Source organism: Nansenia antarctica (genome assembly GCF_963989245.1).
Source record: "Nansenia antarctica genome assembly, chromosome: 5".
Taxonomy (NCBI): domain Eukaryota; kingdom Metazoa; phylum Chordata; class Actinopteri; order Argentiniformes; family Microstomatidae; genus Nansenia; species Nansenia antarctica.
Window position 1 is genome coordinate 53,401,705 of NC_137690.1, and position 23,393 is coordinate 53,425,097.

Below are 23,393 nucleotides of genomic sequence, written 5' to 3' on the forward strand. Positions count from 1 at the left end.
GTTCATACTGTACCAAAGGGTGATGTGGCCTCTGAAGATGAGCGAAATCCCCTCCTCAGTGGTAAGCAAGATGGACGGGCTGGCAAACTCGTTCATCAGGAAGTGGCTGGGACTGCCAAGATGCCTCTCAGACGTGGGCCTCTTTGGTAGGAACACGCTTCAACTGCCACTGCGATCCATCAGCTCTGGATACAAGCAAGAGAAGGCTCGATTGGTGCTAGAGCTGAGGGAATCCACTGACCAGCTGGTGAGAGCAGCGGGCACCCAGATAAGAACTGGAAGGAAGTGGAAAGCCCAAGAGGAGGTTGATTTGGCAATCGGCCAGCTGAAGCACTGCGAGGTGGTCGGCAGAGTCCAGGAGGGTAGAGCAGGCCTTGGAAGGGGCGAGACTCCCTTGTTCTGGTCAAAGGCTTCCAAAGAAGATCGAAGAGCCATGGTGGTGGCAGAAGTGGAAAGAACTGAGCAGGAACGCCTTAACATAAAGGCAGTGTCCCAGGGCCAGCAAGGATGCTGGACGTCATGGGAAGGTCTCACAAACAGGCCCATGTCATGGTCTGACCTGTGGAAGATCCCCCAAGCTAGGCTCAGCTTCCTGATCAGAGCAACATATGACACCTTGCCTTGTCCCCGAAACCTCCACCAATGGTTTTCTGCCGAAGAGACCTGCCCCCTTTGCAACACCATCAATGCGAGCCTCCAGCACATCCTGACAGGCTGCAAGACAGCGCTGTCCCAAGGCCGCTACACATGGCGACACGACCTGGTGCTGAAAAAGCTGGCAGAGGTGGCAGAGTCATGCAGACAGGAGGCAAACAGCAGACCTTCCGCTCCAGACAGACATCCCATCCAGTTTGCAAGGGCCGGAGAGAGAGTCAAACCCTCCCGTCAGAGAGATACAGCAAGACTCCTCGCACCGGGTAGTGAGTGGACCATGAGGGTCGACCTGGGGAGACAGCTCCAGTTCCCCAGGGAGATCGTGGAAACATCGCTCCGACCAGACCTGGTCATGTGGTCAGAGGCTTGCAAGACAGTCCTTCTGGTCGAACTCACTGTCCCTTGGGAGGGTGGTTTGGAGGCAGCCAACGAGCGGAAGCGAGCCAAGTATGCAGATTTGGCGGCGGAGTGCAGGGAGGCTGGCTGGAAAGCCGTTACGTGCCCTGTGGAAGTGGGGTGTAGGGGCTTCGTAGGTTCCTCAGCTGCTTGCCTACTCCGTGACATAGGATGCACAGGAGCAAGGCATCGGAAAGTCATGAAAGAGCTGGCTGAGGAGGCGGAGAAAGGCAGCTTCTGGCTGTGGCTAAGAAGGAAGCATAAGGGTTGGGGGGCGAACAACACCTAGGGCATCAGCAGGGGGTGGCAGGGAGAGATCCCTGCCATCGCTCCGCCACCAGGAGATGTACTGGGGTTAAAGGAGCGAAACGTCAATGACTGGTGGTCCCCAGCTGATGACCCAGTTAGGCCCACATAGGTGTTCAGTGAGGTGTCACAGCAAACCTGTTCTAAAGGCACTGTTGGAGGTGCGTCAGGCAGCAATGCCCAGCAGGAGTACCATCACCTGTATCATGATTTGTGCATCATGTGGGCAGCAATTGCTTCACCTAATGTCAAGAAGGTGGGATAGACACATTGAGACAGTTGGTCTCATATTCAAAATGTGTTGTCCTCTTTCTTAACCATTTTAACAGGTCCAAAAGCAGTCATGATGCTTACAGTTTTCCTGTTACTGTTGGGGTCTAATGGTGAGTTTGTATAAACCAGTTGTGAACTTCTTTATCTTTTTTTGTTGTAGTAGCCATAGTATAGGCATCTACACATTCTTACTTATAGTGCACCCCCCCCCCCCCCTCCATAACTCTATCATCTTCATCTTCATCTTCTGTTTCTGTCAACTAACATTTCTGTCAAGTTCTTTAACCACACCTGTCTTTTTTCCCCCTCATGTTTTTCTCCTTTTGTGTCTTCTCCTCCCTTTCTCTACTTCTCTGTCTCCTCTGCACAGTAGCTCAGGGTAATGATAACATTGCTGGAGGGTATGAGTGCGAGCCTCACAGTGTTTCCTGGCAGGTGTCCCTTGACAATGGCTGTGACTACTGTTGGTGAACCCTGATCAACATTCACTGGATGGTGTGTGTGCTCACAGCTACAAAGAGTGAGTGGGAGCTACTGAATGCCTGGATTCATTATGAGTAGTACATACCATAAATACAACTCACTTAAGCTTTTGAAATAGTTCATTTGAAATACCTGTATCAATGGTTCAATTGAAATACCTGTAAATGCAATATATCTGAAAATGTGTATTGATCAGGGAATCTTACTCTCTCTCCATTCTATCCTCTCACAGTTCATAATATAATATAAGCCACGGCTTCAGCCTACACCTTTTTGGTCCTGGTGTTATAAATTGTGACTGTGTACATTTTTAAAAAATATATCTGTATTGTGAATTGCATAGGGGACCAAAAATAAACATTCTCAATCAATCAATCAATATAAAATACATATCTATGGTTTGACATGTAGAGGATCTTTGACATAACCAAAGAGGATGCAAACCCTAAAATAGATATATTGACAATGACATAACTGAACTCACTCAACTGATCCCAGAGTCTTGTACTGTTGTCTTTGCTGAACCAGTCTGACTGAGCTGGTGACCTTTCGGTAGATGGCAGCATCGGTTTAGTAGCTCAGATGTGATTTAAATCGCAGAGGAGGACCGTGAAGAAGGCGAAGAAGAAGAAGGCGACCATGTTGAATTAGCAGGAACAAACACAAAGAGGCGATTTATTTCCAGATAATTTGCGAATTAAACCTGACCGCAAAACAAATAATTGATCTCAAGTGAAGTTTAAATAAGAACATAACATCAGAAGGGAGGAAAGGTGAGTTTTGTGTGTGTGTGTTTTAGACTTTTTTTTATTGTATAAATACAGATTTCGTATGAGTCGTTATAGCTAGCATGCAAACGTTAACAGAAAATGACAGCCAGCTAGCCAGCTCTCCGTACCAGACGAGTAGTAATCCGAATGTGGCTAAGCTACTCAGGCTAACTTTGAGCTGCTAGCTAAGCACATTGACTCACGGAGAAACACACATCGCAGACTAAGCTTAGGCCTTGACTTTGCTAATGAGCAGATATGTTACTGATATTACAAAAGTTAAACTGTAGCTAGCTAAACCACCGGTATATGTCTGAATTGTCTACTATTGTTTATTTAACTATAGCCACTGGTCAGTGTGTGTTCATAGGTAGCTACGTACTTTGGTATGCTAAATGAGCTGGCTGGACAACGAGCTAAACCTCTGTCTGAAGTTGGGAAGCTTGAATGGCCTTTGTCGCACCTGATCATTCAAGAGTAACACATATTATCCCAATTATTTAAATGCTAATACAGTACTTCCACTATTTGCTGTCAGAACTGGGGGGAGGGGGGGTTAAAGTCATTTCTAATGCACGTGATGATCGCAATAGCAGTTAGCTGTAGGAGGCTCGATCTATAGGGCAGCTAACTATTAAGTTCTGTCGTTCACATTTTTGGAAATTGAACATCACACAGTAGGGAAAACACTTGAAAGAAGTAGTGTTGCACCGTGTTTTTCTGTTTTATTGAAATCAATCCCCCTGCTTTCTGTTTTCCTGCCAGGTGGCACAGCTTTGAGTTGCTGGCTGACTTGGCGGAGGAATCGAGCTGCATTCGCCCCCCACTTAACACACACACAGACAGACAGACAGACACACACACACACACACACACACACACACACACACACACACTTTGACAGAACACCTGTGGTGTCAACGAGAGAGGAGGGAGAGAGCCACACCTGGAGCAGAGGGCACAGACATTGAGGAGCGCAGGGGGAACTTAAAGCTACTTTGCTTTTGGACTGCAGTCCCCCTTGCTTATTTTTCAACATCAAGGAAACTACCCATTCACATGTGGACGGACACATACACACAGAGAGGAAAACAAATATTGAACAATAAGGACCATATGATTTTGTGGAAATATTTGTACAAAGGTTTGAGAACCTATTTCCAAGGACAAAGATATTGAGCAATTTCAAGGACTCAAAAGTAAAACAAGGAAATATTGTTGTTAAATCAAGAGAAACTGAAGTGTTGAACCAAGATTATATTGCAGATTCTATTCCCTCAGTTCAAATTGCCTTAGCTGTTCTATTGCAGGACTTAAACTCCTTGATACTTGTTCACATATAATTTTCTATATTGTGTGCAGGTATCGTATATTTATGCATATGAATGCAGATTTCTCTTCATTTGGAAGAGCTATTGTATAAAGACTATTTTTTCTTACGTCAGTCACTCTAGTTGAAGGGGACCGAACTGAACGTACGTGTGTATATGTAAATACTACAAATAAGATTTCTGTTGTAAAAGCTTTGGACTAAAAAGAATAGAGAATATTGTTTGTTAATGCTTTATTAGACTTTTCTACTTTTGAAGAGGCTTTTTAAGAAGAAGAAGAAAAAAAACCTAAGAGGAAAGAACTTTTCGTAAAAGAAGAACACAAAGGAAATAAGAAATGGCAACAGCAAGAACAGAGAATATTGGCCCTGTCGTCATGGGACTGAACAAGCAGAACGGGCAGCTTCGGGGACAGCTCAAACCGGCATCTCCCCAATCAGGACCCTTAGCCCTGGGCTCTCATTTAGGCAAGGCCCCAAGTGTACCCCTTAAAGCAGGGGGTGCCCCCCAGGAGGGAACTGGCATTAGGTATCAATCTCTCTTCCACCCATGTTTCTCTCAATGAAAAAAAAAAAAGTGTTGCTCCTCTTGTTATATGGCTTACTCTAATGAAAACTATCAAATGTTCTGTTCTCTCTCTACGCCTCCTTCCTAGGTTTGGAGATGACTGGAAAAAGAGTCTACAGCTCCCTCCCAAAGACACCAGGGTCAGAACCTCGGTAAGTTGTGGTGCAATGCAGCCAGTATCCTTCCGGAGTCTTCTACTGGCTCCCAATACTTTCTTTGTTATTATCAAGAAAGGCATTTAAATACAATCAAAAGGCATGCACCGAGTGGTGACGTTTGTCATTCACACAGTTAATTGGTAATGTAACAGCTGACATAGCTATCTCAATAACATTTCTAGAAATGTTTGAGTCAGTCATAAAAAGAAAATAGTGACAGGATTTCAGAGGGTCATAATTGAATCTGTACACTAACTTTACAAACAGGCTAGCCATGTCACACTGGAGGTTTTAAGTTGTAGGAAATGTCATTTGTCTCATCATCGGAAATCGTTTCAGGAGGAGCTTAGAAAATATTATGTATTGCCCAAAATACACTTAATTTCACCATCCTGGGGGGTATATATATATATTATTTTTTTTAGTAAGCCTGAATTTTCCTTAAGCGACTTATGTCGTATCAGATAAAAAAATAAAATAAATAAACATTACCTTTTAAAGTGGGCCTTTAAATGTGTATTCAAGCCAAGGAACTTCTGAAGTCTAAACTTTTCATTATTTTGTCTCCAGGATGTGACGTCCACCAAGGGGAATGAGTTTGAGGACTACTGTCTAAAGCGTGAGCTCCTGATGGGCATCTTTGAGATGGGCTGGGAGAAGCCTTCCCCTATACAGGTATGGAGGTCATTGATTGGTTGCATCCCTACCCACAGAGTATCTCTGCAACTCACTGATTAGTGTTCAGTTACTTACTCAAACTCATAACGTAATATAATATGCCATGTTTCCCATACATAGACGAGACTGTGACGGCCCTGGATATATTTCTATACATAATATATATATTTATTATTAATATGTGGTTCACCCACCACAGCCTCAAAATCCTGTGGAGAAACACTGTTTTGTATACCTGAGCAGTTTCTGCAGGATGTAGTTTTTATAGTGAAAATCTTGTCGAGTTAGCCATAGTGTTGTGGTCTGTGGCCATAAGGTATGTTAACCCTGAGTCCTACCTCCACCCCCCACCCCCATAGGAGGAGAGCATTCCCATAGCCCTGTCTGGACGGGATATCCTGGCCAGGGCGAAGAACGGAACAGGGAAGAGTGGGGCCTACCTCATCCCCATGCTAGAGAGAATAGACCTGAAGAAGGACCATATACAGGGTGAGAGACGGGTGTTCTACGAACCAATCAAAATGTTCAGACTTTAATTGTAAATAAATGTCAATGTTGTTGAAAATCAATGACACACTCACTAGTCAAAACAAAACATTGCAATGCAATGGATTCGGTGAGTAATCCCCACTACTCTACACTAACTAGGTACTAGTGGGGATTACTCACCAAATCCATTGCACTAGCGAGTGTGTCATTGATTCAACGCTGACATTTATTTAAATTTTTGACAATAAAAGTCTGAACATTTGGTTGCTTGCCGACTTTATCCTGCTTTCACCATTGTCTGCTGTCACATTTAGCGCAGACACTTTGTCTTTGCGTCTGCAAGTCTCTCTGTTGCACAGTCATACCACATTACCCTCTGCCTGTCTCACTCATGCTCTGTCTCCCTCTCACTCTCTGTCCAATTACCTTGTCTTGTTCTCTCCTGACTCTCTCTCTCTCTCTCTCTCTCTCACACTCTCTCACACACACACACACACACACACACACACCACCTTGTTTTGTGCTTACCCTCTGCCTGTCTCTCTCTCTAGCCATTGTGATGGTTCCCACTCGTGAACTAGCCCTGCAGGTGAGCCAGATCAGCATCCAGATCAGTAAGCACCTGGGTGGAGTCAAAGTCATGGCCACCACGGGCGGCACCAACCTGCGAGATGACATCATGCGCCTGGATGAGACAGGTAATGACCAGCACAGTCACACTCAGTCTTGTTATAGAGTTCCAGCAGTTATGATTTGTGTGCAAACAATGTGCCCTCAATAGCCACTGGTACACTATCATGCTATATCCGATAGAGCTAGTTTGTGCTTATGCTGCAGAAATGTAAAGCAGAGATACTCTAAATTATGACTTCCTCCTGTGCCGCCCGCCATGCAGATTAGCCAGTGCACTAGTATGCACTGGCTCGCTCTGATGTCGTGGACAAGCATCTATGGTGTTCATGTGCCTTCTGTTATATTCCATGCTGACGGCAGTGTCTGATTCTCTCATAGTGCATGTGGTCATTGCCACGCCTGGCAGAATCCTGGACTTGATAAAGAAGGGCGTGGCCAAAGTGGACAGAGTCCAGATGATGGTGATGGATGAGGTTAGTGTGTGAACGCATTCTGGCTGTTGACGAGCAACTGCTGGTATTAGAAAACACTCATGTAGAGGATTGGAGACGAAGATGGATCGTTATAGGCTATTGTTTTTAGCTCGCCAATCCATTTCGTTTTTTGGGTTCCCCCGACTTCAGCACAATTCCTAGATTTCCAATCCTCTACAGTGTTTCCTCCAGGAATTTTTACAATGGTGGCGGATGGCCGTGACCGCGCGCGCAGCGCGCGCGATTTTTCCGCGTGCACGCGCATGAAACGCGCACGCGCATTCAAAACAACAAATTATAATTTTTTTTTTTTTCTTTTTTATAATCACAGCCAAAACTAGAGGATGGCCAAAAAAATAATTATAATATATACAGAATATAAACTTGTGACTGACAGTCACATACACACACACAAAGATCATCAGCTATAATATAATACGAAGTAGGCCTACATGAGCACAAAAGCGGCTAACGTTACTGATTAACTGTTTACTGTAGTGCAGAGAGATGGTAGTCGTAGGCGGCGTATCAAATGACAAAGCTAAACGTTTAATGAAGGACATGAACGATTGTCAACAACACACTCAAGCAGTAAATAGAACAATTCTAAACAACTTGGGTACTGCGGACGGAACAATAGTCTCAACCTATAGTTCCGTGCGTGAATTATGTCAACCCACCACATTACAGAAGTAAAATCACAGTCAGATGGAGCATTCGGTAAACAGCTGAGTATCAGCTGAGTTAAAGAAAACAAACTCTTACCTTTGATGAGACCCACATGAGCCCTGTTTTCCCGTACTTCTCCCGTGTGTCTCTTATTGTCCAAATGTTCCCTGAATTTTAGCTGCATGTTTTTCCAGCATGTAATTCCGTTGTCAATAAAAAAATCGTCTCCCCTTCTTTTCCCCTTGACAATACTGTGTCGTTGCTAAAGTGACGGCACATAAGAATCGTTTTTTGACTTGCTAATGTCTGCTAACGTAGCACTTGAAACTGGCGCCGTTCTCTGGACTGCAGCTGCTCCCGCGTTAGCATTAGCATCCATCTTTTCTTCTCCCTTCTCACCGTCACGAGCTCAAATGACACTTGTCGGCCGATCTAACTCTTAACACTCACTTACAGGACTTCTGACACCATGTCGTGTTATTCTATTAAACATACACGTGAGTCCTTCTGTATTTCAATGTAAGTGTCTTTATTTTAACTTGCTCTGTAAGCTCTACAATACCGGTCTCTTGTTGTCTCGTCGTAACCTGCCCACCTGACCTGGGGGGTATTCCATCAACGTCGCTAAAGGAAAATCCTGGCTTATTTTTGATAACTCTCGCGAGACCTATCAGAATATGCCTGGATATTTTTAAGAACTCTCGTGAGATTTATCAGACTAAACCTGGATTTTCCCTTTAGCGATGTTGATGGAATACCCCCCTGATGTCACTACGGTGGCCTGTACACAATAACAATAATACCACAGTTCACATTTAGACCAATCAGGAGCCCTTGTGTCACGTCGTCAACTGAATGTCATTAATCTGATTTTGGATCAGCGGTTAGAGAGAGATGGGCGTGGATTTAGGTGCACTTTTAGTCGACATCCATTATAGCGCTGATCTAGGATCAGATATATTTTAATCAGCTAAAATGTTCAGAACCTTTTTTTTTTTTGAACTTTTTTTTGTTTTTTGTTTTTGTGGACTGAATCAATTCGTGGCGGAGGAAATTCATTCGTGGCGGCCCGCCACCAATAAATGCATGTAGAGGAAACACTGCTCTATGAAGTTGACATTCACTTTCTTTTCTCTACCTTTCAGGCGGATAAGCTACTGTCTCAGGACTTTGTGGTGCTCATCGAAGATATCATCAGCTTCCTGGCCAAGGGCAGGCAGATCCTGCTGTACTCTGCCACCTTCCCCATCAGTGTGCAGAAGTTCATGGTGAGCAGTGCAGCACCAGCCTGTGGCCCTGGGCCACGTAGCACCAGTGTTACACATCTCTGTATAGGTGCAGGTGGCAGTTATCCATTTACTTGTACTATGCATGCAGGGAGAGAGGGAAAGAAAGAGAGAATGAGTGAGACAGGCAGAGGCTAAGCACAAAACAAGGTGGTTTGTGTGTGTTTTAAAGTTTAGCCTTTCCTCACCCTCGAACTGCACTTTTTATTAAAAAAATAAATAAAAATCTCCTCCCTCTATCCTCCACTAGGCCAAGCACCTGCAGAAGCCGTATGAGATCAACCTGATGGAGGAGCTGACTCTGAAGGGCATCACCCAGTACTACGCATACGTCACAGAGAGGCAAAAAGTCCACTGTCTCAACACGCTCTTCTCCAGGGTAGGCCATGACACACACACACACACACACACACACACACACACACACATACACACACACACACCCACACACAGCCCAAAGTCAAGACCCATCTTGAATAGCATGCTCTTTAGACACTTTAAATGAATTTGGAGGCGTTTGCTTGTACTCGAGCAGACAATACGTTTCTGTACACGTCAGAATACATTCTGCTGCTGTCAGCAGTTAGCCTGGTATTTTGATACAAGGGCCTTTCAGACAGCGCATACGTAAATAAACAGATATTCACACTTGTGATTGTGTTTCTCTCACAGCTGCAGATCAATCAGTCCATCATCTTCTGCAACTCCACCCAGAGAGTTGAACTGTTGGCCAAGAAGATCACCCAGCTGGGTTACTCCTGCTTCTACATCCACGCCAAGATGATGCAGGTGAGGAAGCAGTTACAGCGTCTGATGCTGCGTCCCACCTCTCTTATACCACTCAATTTCTTTAATGGTCCATGAGGGGGACTCCACTAGTCCACACTTCAGGAAAAGAGTGGACAATTGTGCTGTAGCAAGAGGTTATTGGGGAGGCCTTATTTATTAATTGCCCCTTGGAATGAATGAATGAAGGTATATTGAATAGAGAGAAGACTAACCTTGAGAGAGAGTTTTGGAAATATAAAAAAGACAGCACTTGCACATTGGTGCTAATTAACTTGAGTGATGAGATGCAAAGGCAGATGTGTTGTGTTCAGTGCTGAGTGATCAGAACTCATGTATTATGGTTTCTTATTCTCACAGGAGTACAGAAACCGTGTGTTCCACGACTTCAGAAATGGACTCTGCAGAAACCTTGTTTGCACTGGTATGTGTTGAAGCTCTCCCTGATTTATATTGATTGTTTGTAATATTTGGCAGCAAAGTCAACTGCTAGCAAGATCTGATTCTTTAAAAAAAAAAGTGTTCTGTTGTGACTTGTCAAACAGATCTATTCACCAGAGGTATTGACATCCAGGCAGTTAACGTCGTGATAAACTTCGACTTCCCCAAGAACGCTGAGACATACCTGCATCGCATCGGAAGATCAGGTGTGAAAACGCGTTTTATGTTTGGGTGTTTCTTATGGATATTATGTCAAGTGCTACTGTTACGCTGATTTGCTCTCGCTCTCTCTCTCTCAGGGAGGTTTGGTCACCTGGGCCTGGCCATCAACCTGATCACCTCGGAGGACCGCTTCAACCTGAAGTCCATTGAGGACCAGCTGGTGACCGACATTAAGCCCATCCCTGGCAGCATTGACAAGAGTCTCTACGTGGCTGAGTTCCACGCCGCCGACTGCGAGGTGGAGGAGGTGGAGGAGAAGACGGGTCGCCAACAAGGGGAGCCACACAACCCCTAAAACCAGTCAGTCACTCCCTCAATTGGATCTGCCAGGCCGACCAGCCGCAGATCTCATGCTGGATCCCATTTCTCCACCATTTTCCCATTGTCTTACAACAGGTGTTCTCATTCTGCGTTGCCTGAACTACCTGTCTTGCAAATTGTGGATTTTTCTAGATTTGTCATATAGTGCCGTCACATCAGACCCGTTCCGCCGGCCATTGCCCCAAAGAATATAGACTTGAGTCACAAAGCATCTCTTTAAAGGCCCACATTAGTCATTTTGACATTTTTTAGCCGTTATATGACATCCTGGTGCTGCACGTTTCAAGTCAGAAAATTGCCATTTGAGTGAAAATATGCATATTTTAGCAGATACATTCTGTTTTCTTAACTCCTCCTAAAATGATTTCCCATGTGTTGAGACAGGACATTTCATACAGCCACAATGCTCAGAAGTGTGATGTGGCTAGCCTGTTTGTAAAGTTAGTGCCCAGAGTCAAATCTGAACCTTTTTTTGTTTTGTTTTACCATTCGATTTTTTGCGACTGAGTCAAACAACCTTTCAACTAATTGTGAGAATTGCTCTTAGCGATATCTGACTTTCCTTCTTACTACTTTAGCTATATCTTACTTTCCTTCTTACTACTTCCCCAAATAGCTCTGTAACGTCATTACTCAGTAATCCTTTTTTTTTTTTTTTTTTTTTATTACCGTATTTCTTTTTTTTACTCAAGAAAAGCCAGGAAGCATGGCTTTCGTGGGCCTTTTTAAAGCTGAATCATCAAATCATTCTCATTGCCATACTACTGCACCCTCAACTTCAAGACTCCTTAGCTGGTCATACAGTAATCTAACTAAGAAATCGCTTGAGAGAAACATCTGCATTTGAGGTTGAAACTCAAGTTTGTCTGTCCCGCTGTAACCATGGTAATGTTTTGACAGAATATTTTAGCCAGGTTACCTACTATCTTTCTCACAATTGTTGTCAGACAAAACAAACAAACAAAAACAAAAGTTGTCAGACAGGTCAGTGTGTATGGAGTCGTGCTACCTGTCGTAAGACCATTCCCATTCCCAAGTATGCACTTGTCTTGTGCACTCCCCTACATGTATTTGAATGGACTGGCAGAAGAGCCCCATGGATGCGTAGTGCAATCCTATGCTGTTGAGTCCATGCAGGGGGGGGGGTACACAAAACAAGTGCATACTATGGGAGAAGGGTTGAGAAATAGGATGCAGCATCAGTATTGTGATTTGTGTAAAGTGTGACCCGTTTTGCTAATCCCTGCTATCTTGTGTTTCTATCTAGGACAATAGGACATACTGGGCTTTTGCACAAAATTCTGCTATTGCACACAGGCTTCAGGCAACTCATTTCTCAAACACATTTATAATGATAAGAACCTTGTCACCCGGATGTCATTTTTTATTTTTTTCCCCTCTAAGAGCTGCCTGCAGATTTTGACCTTTAGAATTATTCTAACCATGTTGTTTTGCACCAAAGCTAACTTGCCCCATGCACCCTGTGAATCGATGTATATTAAGTCCTTTTTTGACTTTAGCCATATAGGCTAGTGTTTCTCGACTTGTTGGTGATGCAATGTACTACTCCATAACCATAACTACAGAGAGGCAAGGGGAAGCATGCTTTTTAGAGACAACCATGAGGCAAACAGTGATCCAAGCTGTCATGAACCTGTCTGATGAAGTCGTCCTTTGAGACGGTATTATGGCCAGCTAGTGTAGAGATAAGATGGGACTCTAGTTAATGTTATAAATGGCTCTCTGTCATCGGCCATCATGCCCACTAAGCTTACACTCATGCTCCTTTCGTCACTCAAGTGCCTTAATTACTCCCACATGCACTCTTATCCGTTCATCTCTCTCTGTCCTTCTGTCTCTTCTCTCACACAAAGGATAGACAGAATGCGAGCACAATTAAGATGAATTGTAACTTTGGTTTATTCAGATAATCCATTATGCAAGTAGAATGTTGTACATACATTTCTCCCTGTTGGGGAATCTTGGTCCTGTTTGAGGTGTACAGTAACAACAAGGCTCAAACTGACTGCCATCCAGAATGTGACAGTACTTTTAATGTGAACATCGCAATAAAAAAAAAGGGCAGCTTGACTTTAAAAAGCTACGTGACTGTTTCCCAGTCACTATTAGTAATCACACAAAAAACACCTCCAGAGCATATTGAAGCTATTCTAACATCAATACAAGCGCAGGACTAGAATTCCCCCCACGAATTAACAATCTCACACTGGCCTAGGAGCAGTTCATGTGAATACAAGTCACCAGTAGCAACCGATTACTGAGCTGGTGCTGCCATTTAGTGGGAAAAACTTATTTTCATGAATCATAGTTTTATATTTTACAGTGGTGCATGAATTGACACTCACAAGGATGTTGTGTTAATGTCACTATCTGCAGCTGTTTAAAGAGCTGGTTGAATTTACTATCTGATTGGTCATAATTGCGTTTCATTTGTAAAAGATTCACTGGGTGGTGTTAGAGATTGATGATTAATATACCACATGGCATCTCACATGGGCTCAGTCGCAGCTTTCTTTGTGCAAAACAAAATGGTTTGACATGTTTCTAAGAACATAAAGCTCTTTATTATTTTTCTCTGTGCCAGGTTCCCTCAGAAAGTATTTTATTTTTAGGTAGAGAATTCCCATTGGGGAAAACTGTGGCAATTTTGTTGGGGTGCCCTTAAAAGTTTGTTTTTGTTTTTTTCGGCCCCATATTTGAAGCTTAAGGTTTGTGAATGTATTAAATGCCAATGTATACTTTGAAGCCCAGTGGTAAATGCCAAGGTCAACATATTTTTGACTAGTAAATAATGAGGTAACAAGAAACAAAGCTTTTATTTTCCAATCCCAGAGCTCTTTCTACCTCCACGAGAGAATGCGTAAGAGATGAAAACCTTGCAAAAATGAAAAATATGGCAAATCTTTCCTTTATAATGTCTTTATACTTGGTGGGGAGGTTGTAGTTTTTGTTCCTTTTTTTTTTTCTGTACAGCTTTATTGCGTTTGTGAAAATCTGAGGGATTATTCTTATGTGGGATGGGTTGGCTCACATCAGAATTATATTTTGAAAGCTAAATTGTAGCATCTTCAAACTGGCAGCTGTGATCTTTTTTTGTCCCTTAAAGATGCTTTGTGGATGATGAAAGCAGAGAGAAATATCAGATATTTTTGCTTTAAAAAGAATAATCCTTTTGATGATGCTTGCTGCAGTAAGCAGGGAGGGGGGCATAGTGGGGCTCTGGGGAAGGGTTAAAACTTTGGGTTTGGTTGCGAGCGCTTCAACATCTTGAACTTTTCCACTCTGGTACTTAAGAACTCCAGCACAGCAGTGGAGCTGAGGCAACAGTTTTGATTAGAAAACCAACACATTGGTCAGGAATCCCAGGGCGAAGGGCACATTCGTCAGGAAGTACATGTTTGGTAAAGACAAAAAGATCTTTTGGCCATTGTTTTGCCTATTCTTTAGTACTGGAGACTAATGTAAACCTAGTGCAGTCATATACTGAGAAGCTAGGTCAATCTTTTGGCTATTGTTTTGCCTATTCTTTAGTACTGGAGAGTAATGTTAACCTAGCACAGTCATATACTGAGAAGCTAGGTCAATCTTTTTACGAGGTGGTTGTAATAAGTTTGGAAAAAATTTGTTGTAAATTAGTTTAGTTTACACAAGTCATTTAACAATGACAACGACAACATTATGTATTTGCTTCATGGTGGAGGTAGTTTATTTGATTTTTCTTTTCGTTTAGATTTTGTTTTGATTTTAAATGCTGACTTTCAGGATTTACATTGAAGCAAAACCAAAAAGTGTAATGTTATGTTATGGCATTTTGTGTGCTCTGAGTGAATGAGTGACTGTCAGTAAATGTTTTGTTTGTGTGTATGGAAGGCAGTGTGTGGTGGTGGGGGGTGTAGTGTGTGTGTGTGTGTGGGGGGGGGGTTCCTGTGTATGATTGGGGGGGGGTGGGGGGGGGGTGAGTAGTGTGTGTGTGGGGGGGGGGGGTGTCATATGTCTGTGAGTGGCTACTGTGTATGATTGGGAAGGGGTTTCATTGGCTAAGCGTGAACGTCTGTATGTAACCAAATGTTTGGTTGTTTGTCAATCTGTGGTTGTGAGGGTGACATACAATGTCTTTGTATGTCTACAAGACTCTACAATGTCTACAAGACTCCGAGGGTTGTTTTCCTTTGCCTCCTTTTCCTAGCCTCCTTTGTGACCCATACTCACCCAGAATAGAACAAGTTAGTTATACAGTCCAGACCCTTAGCACGGTGGAGTTTGCTCCTTATTCCCTTCACCTGTACAGTTCTTATAGATCAGTGGTCACAAAGGGAACTAGGAATATTGGCATTGTTAAGCGCTGAGACCAGTCTTTTGTCACTGTGGAGTCGGGTAAATGTATGTCACTGTCTAATCCTATGTGTGTCTGTGTGCATTTGACCACTGTTTGGGTCACATGTAGCGTGAGGGAGGGAGGGAGGGAGGGGTGGGTGGGTGGGTGGGGAGGATTATGTGTTGTGAACAAATTACTTTGGGGAAAGTGTTCACATTCAAATTCTCTGGTGGGGAAAGGGTAAGGGAACGAGGAGTTTGGCTATAGGCTACTCTAAAGTAGCAATCATAGTATTGGGGGTTTGGAAAAAAGTGTTTTACTGTTACAGATCTGAAAAGCAGACTGTCCCATATCCCAAGTTTGTAATGGTAATAATAATTGGCTGGTGAAGTCTCATGTGTCTCTAGTTGCACAAAGTCAGTGGAATTGGAGTTATCTTAACAATGTGCCGCTCTAATGCTGACATGTTACATGCTGAGACTATCCAATATAACCATGAGACTCTTAGAATTCTTCTAAGCTGGGGAAAAAAAATATTTGTATAATTTTTCCTGGAAACCTGGACATAATAGTGGTCCTGAAATTCTTTAATTTTCTTATCAAAAGTCACGATCAGAAACGAACTGTTAAAGCTGCATAGTTGGGAATTTAAGATAGCCCAAGGTTCCATTTGGCCATGTACACATGCCTTGGGCTATGCAGCGGTTTAAAAAAAAAAAAAGAAAAAAAAAACATTTCTGTAGGCGTCAAGGGGGGGAGGGGGGGTTAAGACATTTCAGAGTTCAGTTTAAGTGCTGTTTTCTGTAGTTAATTGTACTTGGGAAAAATTTACACCGTACACCTTGGTGGCTATTCCTTTTCTTTCTCATTTGTTTTTCATACCTGTTCAGCCCCATAAAGAGAGTGAGAAGTATAAACAGCTTTCTGACACACCTGACTGATATCGCTTTACTTTGACCAGGCAGGTTTAACCATTGAACATGTCTTACAAATCAGTCCACAGCACCATGCCAAGTAGTCAGCCACTACTCTGGAGCACGGTATGCTTGATCTCCTGGTCATAGTAACGGTCAGTTGGTAAAGTGTCAGCATTGATTTACGTTTGAAATTATAATGTATGCATTCCATGTGATTGATGTCAATTTGGCCTATCCCATAGAGACAGATGACTTCTCTATGGCTTATCCCCCAACCCCTACCCCCCCTCCCTCCCTAGACACAAGCAATACAAAAGCATACTTTAAATTATCTACTTCTGTCACTCTGTCCTAAACTGACATTGAATTAAATGCAGGGGGTTATGAAACTTAATAAAAGTGAACCGAAATTCAAAGTGTTTGGATGTTTTTCATTGTGTGTCTTATATGTTGCTGTCAAAGCCATCTTTTGAACTAAGCCTGTGTCGAACTTTTAGGCCTGAGGACATGCTACTAGTTTGACCCCAGTCTTGAAATCTGAAGGAGGCTACACAGTATATTCTTAGGTGATATAAGTTATTGTGAATTCACATTGTCATTTGTCCACAATCTATAACAGTGGGAGAAGGGCCTCATTATAATGCATGGAATGGTATCAAACGCATGTGTGTGTTCTATACTATGCCATGCATTACCAGCCGCCTCTGATGTAGAACCACATACATATATGCCATTTAGCTCACATTTTATCCAAAGTGACTTACATTGCAATGAGTGCAAACATTTTTCAGTATATATGGTCCCAGTAGGAATCGAACCACAAACTTTTTAACTGCTGTCAACTGAAGACCTCACAACACCTCAGACCCTGTTCCCATAATGCACAAGGCTAGGATATTATGAGTAGATGTATGAATGCTGAGGCAGAGGGGCCAATACTTGTACAGCTTTTGAGCTAGGTGCACTGGAATTCTAACTTTACAGGGAAATGCCGGGTGTGGAGGTGTTCCATAACCATTTGTGACTTTGACCCAAGGCCCCCATACTGTCACTGACCTTCACAACATTTTTTTTTACTTTTATCCCACTAGTCTTGCACTGAAACCAAGCACACTAACGACTCGTCTAATCGACCAATCAGTGTTCTCTGAATAGGGCTGACCCTCTCCTCAGCCCTTGACAACCGTGTCATTTTGTCCAATTAGAAAACAGCGACCCCTTTCCTCTCCTAACAAAACGAACCAACGAGCGTCTGTTGTAAAAGGAGGAAGTAGTTCTGTTCAACAGTATTTCAGTTATTGAATGATTGACATTTCTTTCAACCAATTGGCTACAAGCGAAGGTGTGGTCAGAAAAGGTCAACCACGCCCTAGAATGATAACGCCTGAGCGCCCATGCTGGTTGCTTACTCAAAGATTGACAGAGGTTTCTGCCACACATTATTCAGAGGGTGGTTCGTTTGCCCAATCAATGTGCTACGTCGAGAAAATAGGCGGGCCGTAGCTATGACTCATGACAGTTTGAGGGTTTCTTCTTCGTTGGTACTGCCGGGTGTTGCATCGTCCTCTGGAAATCACAACGTGAGTAGCACTCTTATAACACGAGGTTTAATTCAAAATAGTAGATTATATCGTAGATTATATGTTTGCAAAACTGAGGGTCGTGAAATTGGTGGTTTGACTGGTTGTAGCACTAACGGCATCCAGAACACGAGGGTAGGCTATCATTAGATGTGAAGTGAACAGTCCATACATTTAGCTAATTTTAGCCTAGCTTAGCTCATATGGAATTGCTCTGGCTCTTCCCAAAGTAACTGCCCGGCTTACACATCAAGCGGGCAGTCAGGTTATTCACACAGGCAATAAAATAACAAATCGTCTTCATAACCTGTCATTGAAAATTAATTTAATCTGCCGTCTGCGTGACGTCCGTTAGCGTGATATCAACAGCTAGTGTCTCTGGTGCCTGCCCTCCATCAACAGAACCGTACAGTCTACCTGGTACCAGCGAAGGGCGAGATGTGCGACGCTAATGAAACTAGTGAGGTGTCTCGTTAGCATACTAGCTCGGTAGCTGACGAATAGCACGTTATTGCAAAGCTGTGGACGTACAGTTCTACCTAGCGCCAATAAACAGTCAAGCAAGCGACCAAGCAATCAATGGGGATTAGCCCATTAGCACCCTAGAGAACATTGTATGTACTGTAGGTCATGCGGATGTTGCCGTTGTTGCCGGACACATTGCTGTTAACGCCATTATTCGGTTGCAAAAAGGCATGGCTTCATACCCACCCCTCTCATGTGATTTAGGCCTATCGTTTCCTTCTATGCCCTTCTCATCTCCCAGATCTACCTCTTCCAGCATCTATTCCTCTTGTTTTGGTCCTGTCTCACCACACATTAACCCCCTCTCCTGTCTCTACCCCCTCTTCTCCAGAATGGGCAGTGTTTTGGCTGCCAGCTCTCCCAACCCGCCGCCACCGGCAGCTGCTGGTGGCAGTCCTGGCGCCCCAGGGATGGCGGTACCACCAGGCTTCAGCATGCCCCAAGTAACACCAGTCCTGCCGGCTGGCGGTGCCCAGCAGGACGAGGCAGAAAGCCCTCTGCCCAACCCTGGCGCGTTTGAGGAGTGCCACCGCAAGTGTAAAGGTAAACAGAGTTCTCTGTTTGTACCTAATGAGTCACAGCACTTATTTGACTTAATGATCTTGAGGGAAGTCCTATGATGCTTGTGTATTTGGTCTGGTGATTAGAGTATGTTGATGGCAGCCATACTTTTGCAGTCTAAAGTCAGATATTTGTTACATGACATGGGGAAATTATTTTGTAATGGCAGCAGTTGTGTTGTCGCTTCTGTGTGTGTGTGTCTCCATCCTACCTGTCTCAATGTTAATCACCTCTTTCTTCTTCAGAGGTGTTCCCCATGCAGATGGAGGGTGTAAGGCTAGTTGTTAACAAGGGTCTGAGCAATCACTTCCAGGTCAGTAAAGGTCACTACATACGTCACTACTGGTAAAGGAGTGCTCCGTGTTTTGAAATCCGGAGCACCATTTAATTGTTCCTGCTAGGAAGTATATAGGAAATATATATATATAATCAATCAACACATATTTTGTATTGAGTCTATTTTTGTATGATGATTCTGCATATTCCTATACCTTCTCCAAGGAATGGATGCTAGAATTGTCAGGCAGCTTTTAAAAAACAAAAGTTATTATGTGTATGTACGTGCCCTCCCCTTTGGTCATTTTATTTGACACTGAATGAGCTGATTATCACTCAAGGGGCCGGTTTCACAGACAAGGCTTAAGCCTAGTCCTGGACTAAATCACACTTTCAATGTAAAATCGCCATTGAAGATGCTTTTTAGTCCAGGATTAGGTTTAAGCCTTGTCTGTGAAACTGGCCCAAGATGGTGTAATGGATGCTATTGTTAATGGTTGTATTATTATGGCTAATTGTGACTGTCCATCTCTAACCCCATTAGGTGAATCACACGTTAACGCTCAGTACCCTGGGGGACTCCAGCTACAGGTTTGGTTCCACCTATGTGGGCACCAAGCAGATGGGTCCAGGAGAGGTAGGATTCATGTGGCCTTAGCCTAGCCTTCAGATGTTTCGCTTGCTCAGATTAAACAAAGTCCTGGACTAAATTATAGTTTTCACTTTCTCCACTGAAGTTTACTGCTTCGTTTTGGATTAGGTTTGATCTAGGTCTGGAAAACTGTTGTGTTGTGTCTAGAATGTGGGCATTTAGTAACAGTGTTTTGTCTTTAGTCTTTTCCAGTCATAGTGGGAGACATGGACAACAGCGGCAGCCTCAACGCCCAGGTCATTCACCAAGTGTCCAACAGAGTCCGCTCCAAACTGGCCTTCCAGGTAGAACTGTTTGTTATAGGATTAGAAGTGTTGTTTAGTCTGTCCGAAATGTGGGGATGAATTGTTTTGAAGAGTTTGATGCAGAGCCACAAAACTTTCCTATCACACTGACCCCAACTACCAAAATATGCACTACTGCTTAAAACCACAACATGTTTTTGAGACAATAATGGGACCATGTACTTTCTTTGTGTGGAACATTCATTGGCTTTGCACATAATGATCAGATTTATTATCAGTTACTAAGTTTACTATTAAACTTTTCTTCTAATTGATTGATGATGCCATCAGACGCAGCAGCAGAAGTTTGTAAACTGGCAAGGAGATGCTGAGTTCCGGGGAGAGGACTTCACCGCAGCTGTAACTCTGGGCAACCCAGACGTCCTTGTAGGCTCTGGTAATCTCTCCTCCATCAACCTCTGTATTCAAGGCTGTGCAACCTTGGTGAACATTTGATAAATTATAAAGGTCTCCTGAGTAGGGTTGGGTACCGAAAACCGGTACTGGTACCTATACATCCGGTACCTACCGGACCAAATTGCACTCGGTACCTCATTTCGGTACCTCTCTCTCGCCCCCCTGACGTAGGGCGGGGCTCAGCTCCCTCCACACACACGCTCTGACCTATCTAATCTCAAACAAGCCATTCGTCTCTGCTGTAAGTGCAATTAAAGTCAAATAAAGGCCAACAATATAGCCTAGTTTTAGTAATGGACGGACGTAGACCCCAAACATCTGACAAGCAGGCTAAAATATCCAAGTTTTTTTAAACGCACCCAACCCGAATCTGGCGACAGTGGCAAGCCCATGAGCTCATTGTACTGGTAACTTTCTGTGCCAGCGCTGGAGATGAAAAAAAAAAGTGACGCAAGAGAGTTTTTGCAGGGTGAGATGTCTGCAGATGAAAGTAAGCAAGATGAAACATTATTATTTTAGTTAAAGTAGAATTTCTTATTCTGCTACAATTGGGCTTTATGGTAATGCCATAATGTATATTTACAGTACATGGGCAGTGGATTGAAGCATTGGAACAAACCCTCACTCATTGGAAATCTCCAATCTGTTTTTTATAGGTGAGAGAGTAAGGTCAAAATGACATTAACTGACTGCATTGCACACAGCAACCCAATATTAAATTAGAATGATGTTCTAAATTGATATTGCTATAAATTGATATGCCACATGCCACCCCCCCAAGGCAGTAAACCTAGGGCAACACTGCTATATATATATTATTTTTTTATTTTCTCGAAGTATCAATTTGGCACCGATATCGGATAAAACCCAAACGATACCCAACCCTACTCCTGAGCCTAGATCCTGGATTAGAAAGCACTTTCAATTAAGAATCTCAATTAAAGGTGGTCTTTACTCCAGAGTTGGCTTTGATCTGGGTCTGGATTTTTCCCACCCAAAATGACAACTTGATCTAACGCTCACCTTCTCCTCAATATGTCCCTTTTTCAGGTATTATTGTAACACACTACCTCCAGTCCATCACCCCGTCCTTGGCTTTGGGAGGGGAGCTGGTTTACCATCGCAGGCCAGGAGAGGAAGGCACAGTCATGTCTCTGGCTGGCAGGTATACAGGTGAGTTTGACTGGTTGTTATTGGAGGACTGTAACAACCTAGCAGTTAGCAACAGAGTTGGGTAGGTCGATTGGCTGAGATCAGCCCCATTTATGATAATTAAGTTGAAATCACATTTTATGGGAGTGTTCAGCATGTATGTATGCATCTCTTTCAGGCAGTAACTTCATTGCCACATTGACACTAGGAGGAGCAGGGGCACATGCTTCATACTACCATAAAGCCAATGACCAGGTATTGCCTCCATTTACTTCCTGTTTTTGAATCTGTGTGATGTGCCGGTGGTTTGTTGGTGTCTGTTCACATCATCATCATCACCCATGTTGCGCTCCAACAGCTGCAGGTCGGCGTGGAGTTTGAGGCCAGCACCCGTATGCAGGACACCAGTGTATCATTTGGCTACCAGCTAGATGTGCCTAAAGCCAATTTACTCTTCAAAGGTATAGTTCAGGCTAGCCCAGACGCTATGTTTAGAGGATTTAATTTGAAAATCTCTCGAAGGTCTATTTCCACCTTCCACTGCATTGTTCATCCATCCTGTACTTGCGCGTCTCATTCTCTCTCTCCCTCCTTCCTCCAGGTTCAGTAGATAGTAACTGGGTGGTAGGAGCCACGCTAGAGAAGAAACTACTTCCTCTGCCCCTCTCCTTGGTCCTTGGCGCCTTCCTCAACCACCGCAAGAATAAGTTCCAATGCGGCTTCGGGGTCACCATCGGGTAGACACACCGGATATAGGGAGGAGGGAAGGAAGGGAGAGAAAGCCCTTTGACTGACTTCACAGAAAGGACAGACAACGACAATGATTGGACACACCGCTCAGTCTCATCACCTTATTTGTCCCCATCTCTGATCAAGAAGTTCATCATTGTTTATCGGTATTCAAAGTGTAAGGGTCACATTGCGTAATTAATGTGTTAACAGATGAAATCACTGGAAGATTTAACGTAAATATGTAGATATAATGCAACTTAAGTACTATAGTATCAATGAATGATCAATATTTGGGTAAAATAGCTACTTTGTCAGAGAATTTGAGGACATTGTGGTGATGATATTTGACAGTGGCATAGACTTCAGAGACTGACACAGAGACAAACAGCAGACTACTGTCTAGACAAAAACATGTTTGTTAGGAAACTATCAAATTATAGTACTTTTTCTTTTGTTTTTAGGTCTGTGCCTGTCCAGTTTGTTTAGTTTTGGGGTTTTCTTTTCTATTGTTTTGTTTTTTTACTGTAAGGTCTGTCAAGGCATGAAGTGAATGAAAATGTCTGTGCTCATGTTGTTACTTTTTTGGGAAGGGGGGGTGTGTTTAGGGGCCTGGTTGGGGAAGCACTAACGGTTCACAATCTGTTTTTGTTTTCTTAATGGTACATATATATGAAACCATATATTACCTGTATATATCTATTCGGAAAAGGATAAATGCCATTTCTTATAAAATATGCAAAGTTGTGTCTCTTCTGGGTTTTTAGTGTGTGAGTGAGTGAGAAAGAGGATGTATCTGTTGTTACTGAGGTTTTGCTGCTCTGTAGTAGTTAGTTATATATATACAAAGATAATAATAATTCTTCCTTCTTCTAGCATTATGACTGCCAATGGCCCCTGGCCTGAGCATAGATTATTTCATTTTTTTTGCAATGACTGATGGATAGATGATTCACTTACTTTGGATAAAGGTGTCTGCTAAATGCCAACAATGTAAGGCAAGGCAAGTTTATTTGTATAGCACATTT

General features: G+C 43.2%; 2 protein-coding genes across 4 annotated transcripts; both read left to right on the plus strand.

Annotated features, from left to right (window-relative positions):
* Window positions 1-2,765: 2,765 nt before the first annotated feature.
* Window positions 2,766-13,850, plus strand: LOC308157158 (putative ATP-dependent RNA helicase ddx6). Of its 2 annotated transcripts, XM_080530646.1 has the most exons (14): window positions 2,766-2,885; window positions 3,648-4,741; window positions 4,869-4,932; window positions 5,509-5,613; window positions 5,976-6,105; window positions 6,657-6,803; window positions 7,117-7,211; window positions 9,026-9,148; window positions 9,417-9,545; window positions 9,839-9,955; window positions 10,313-10,376; window positions 10,498-10,599; window positions 10,693-10,915; window positions 12,204-13,850. In XM_080530646.1, the coding sequence occupies exons 2-13, from the start codon at window positions 4,551-4,553 to the stop codon at window positions 10,908-10,910; spliced, it is 1,485 nt and encodes a 494-aa protein (XP_080386772.1). In that variant the 5' UTR covers window positions 2,766-2,885; window positions 3,648-4,550; the 3' UTR covers window positions 10,911-10,915; window positions 12,204-13,850. The 2 variants fall into 2 exon arrangements, 1 of the variants encoding a protein (XP_080386772.1); XR_013937434.1 differs by lacking the exon at window positions 12,204-13,850 and having other exon boundaries at window positions 10,473-10,599; window positions 10,693-10,816.
* A 3,898-nt stretch (window positions 13,851-17,748) lies between these two features.
* tomm40l (translocase of outer mitochondrial membrane 40 homolog, like) lies at window positions 17,749-23,102 on the plus strand. Of its 2 annotated transcripts, none has more exons than XM_080532621.1 (10): window positions 17,749-17,769; window positions 18,626-18,837; window positions 19,101-19,168; window positions 19,676-19,768; window positions 19,966-20,067; window positions 20,359-20,464; window positions 21,535-21,657; window positions 21,815-21,891; window positions 21,995-22,097; window positions 22,238-23,102. In XM_080532621.1, the coding sequence occupies exons 2-10, from the start codon at window positions 18,627-18,629 to the stop codon at window positions 22,375-22,377; spliced, it is 1,023 nt and encodes a 340-aa protein (XP_080388747.1). In that variant the 5' UTR covers window positions 17,749-17,769; window position 18,626; the 3' UTR covers window positions 22,378-23,102. The 2 variants fall into 2 exon arrangements, with proteins under 2 accessions (XP_080388747.1, XP_080388748.1); XM_080532622.1 differs by lacking the exon at window positions 17,749-17,769 and adding an exon at window positions 17,886-17,904.
* The last annotated feature ends 291 nt before the right edge of the window (window positions 23,103-23,393 follow it).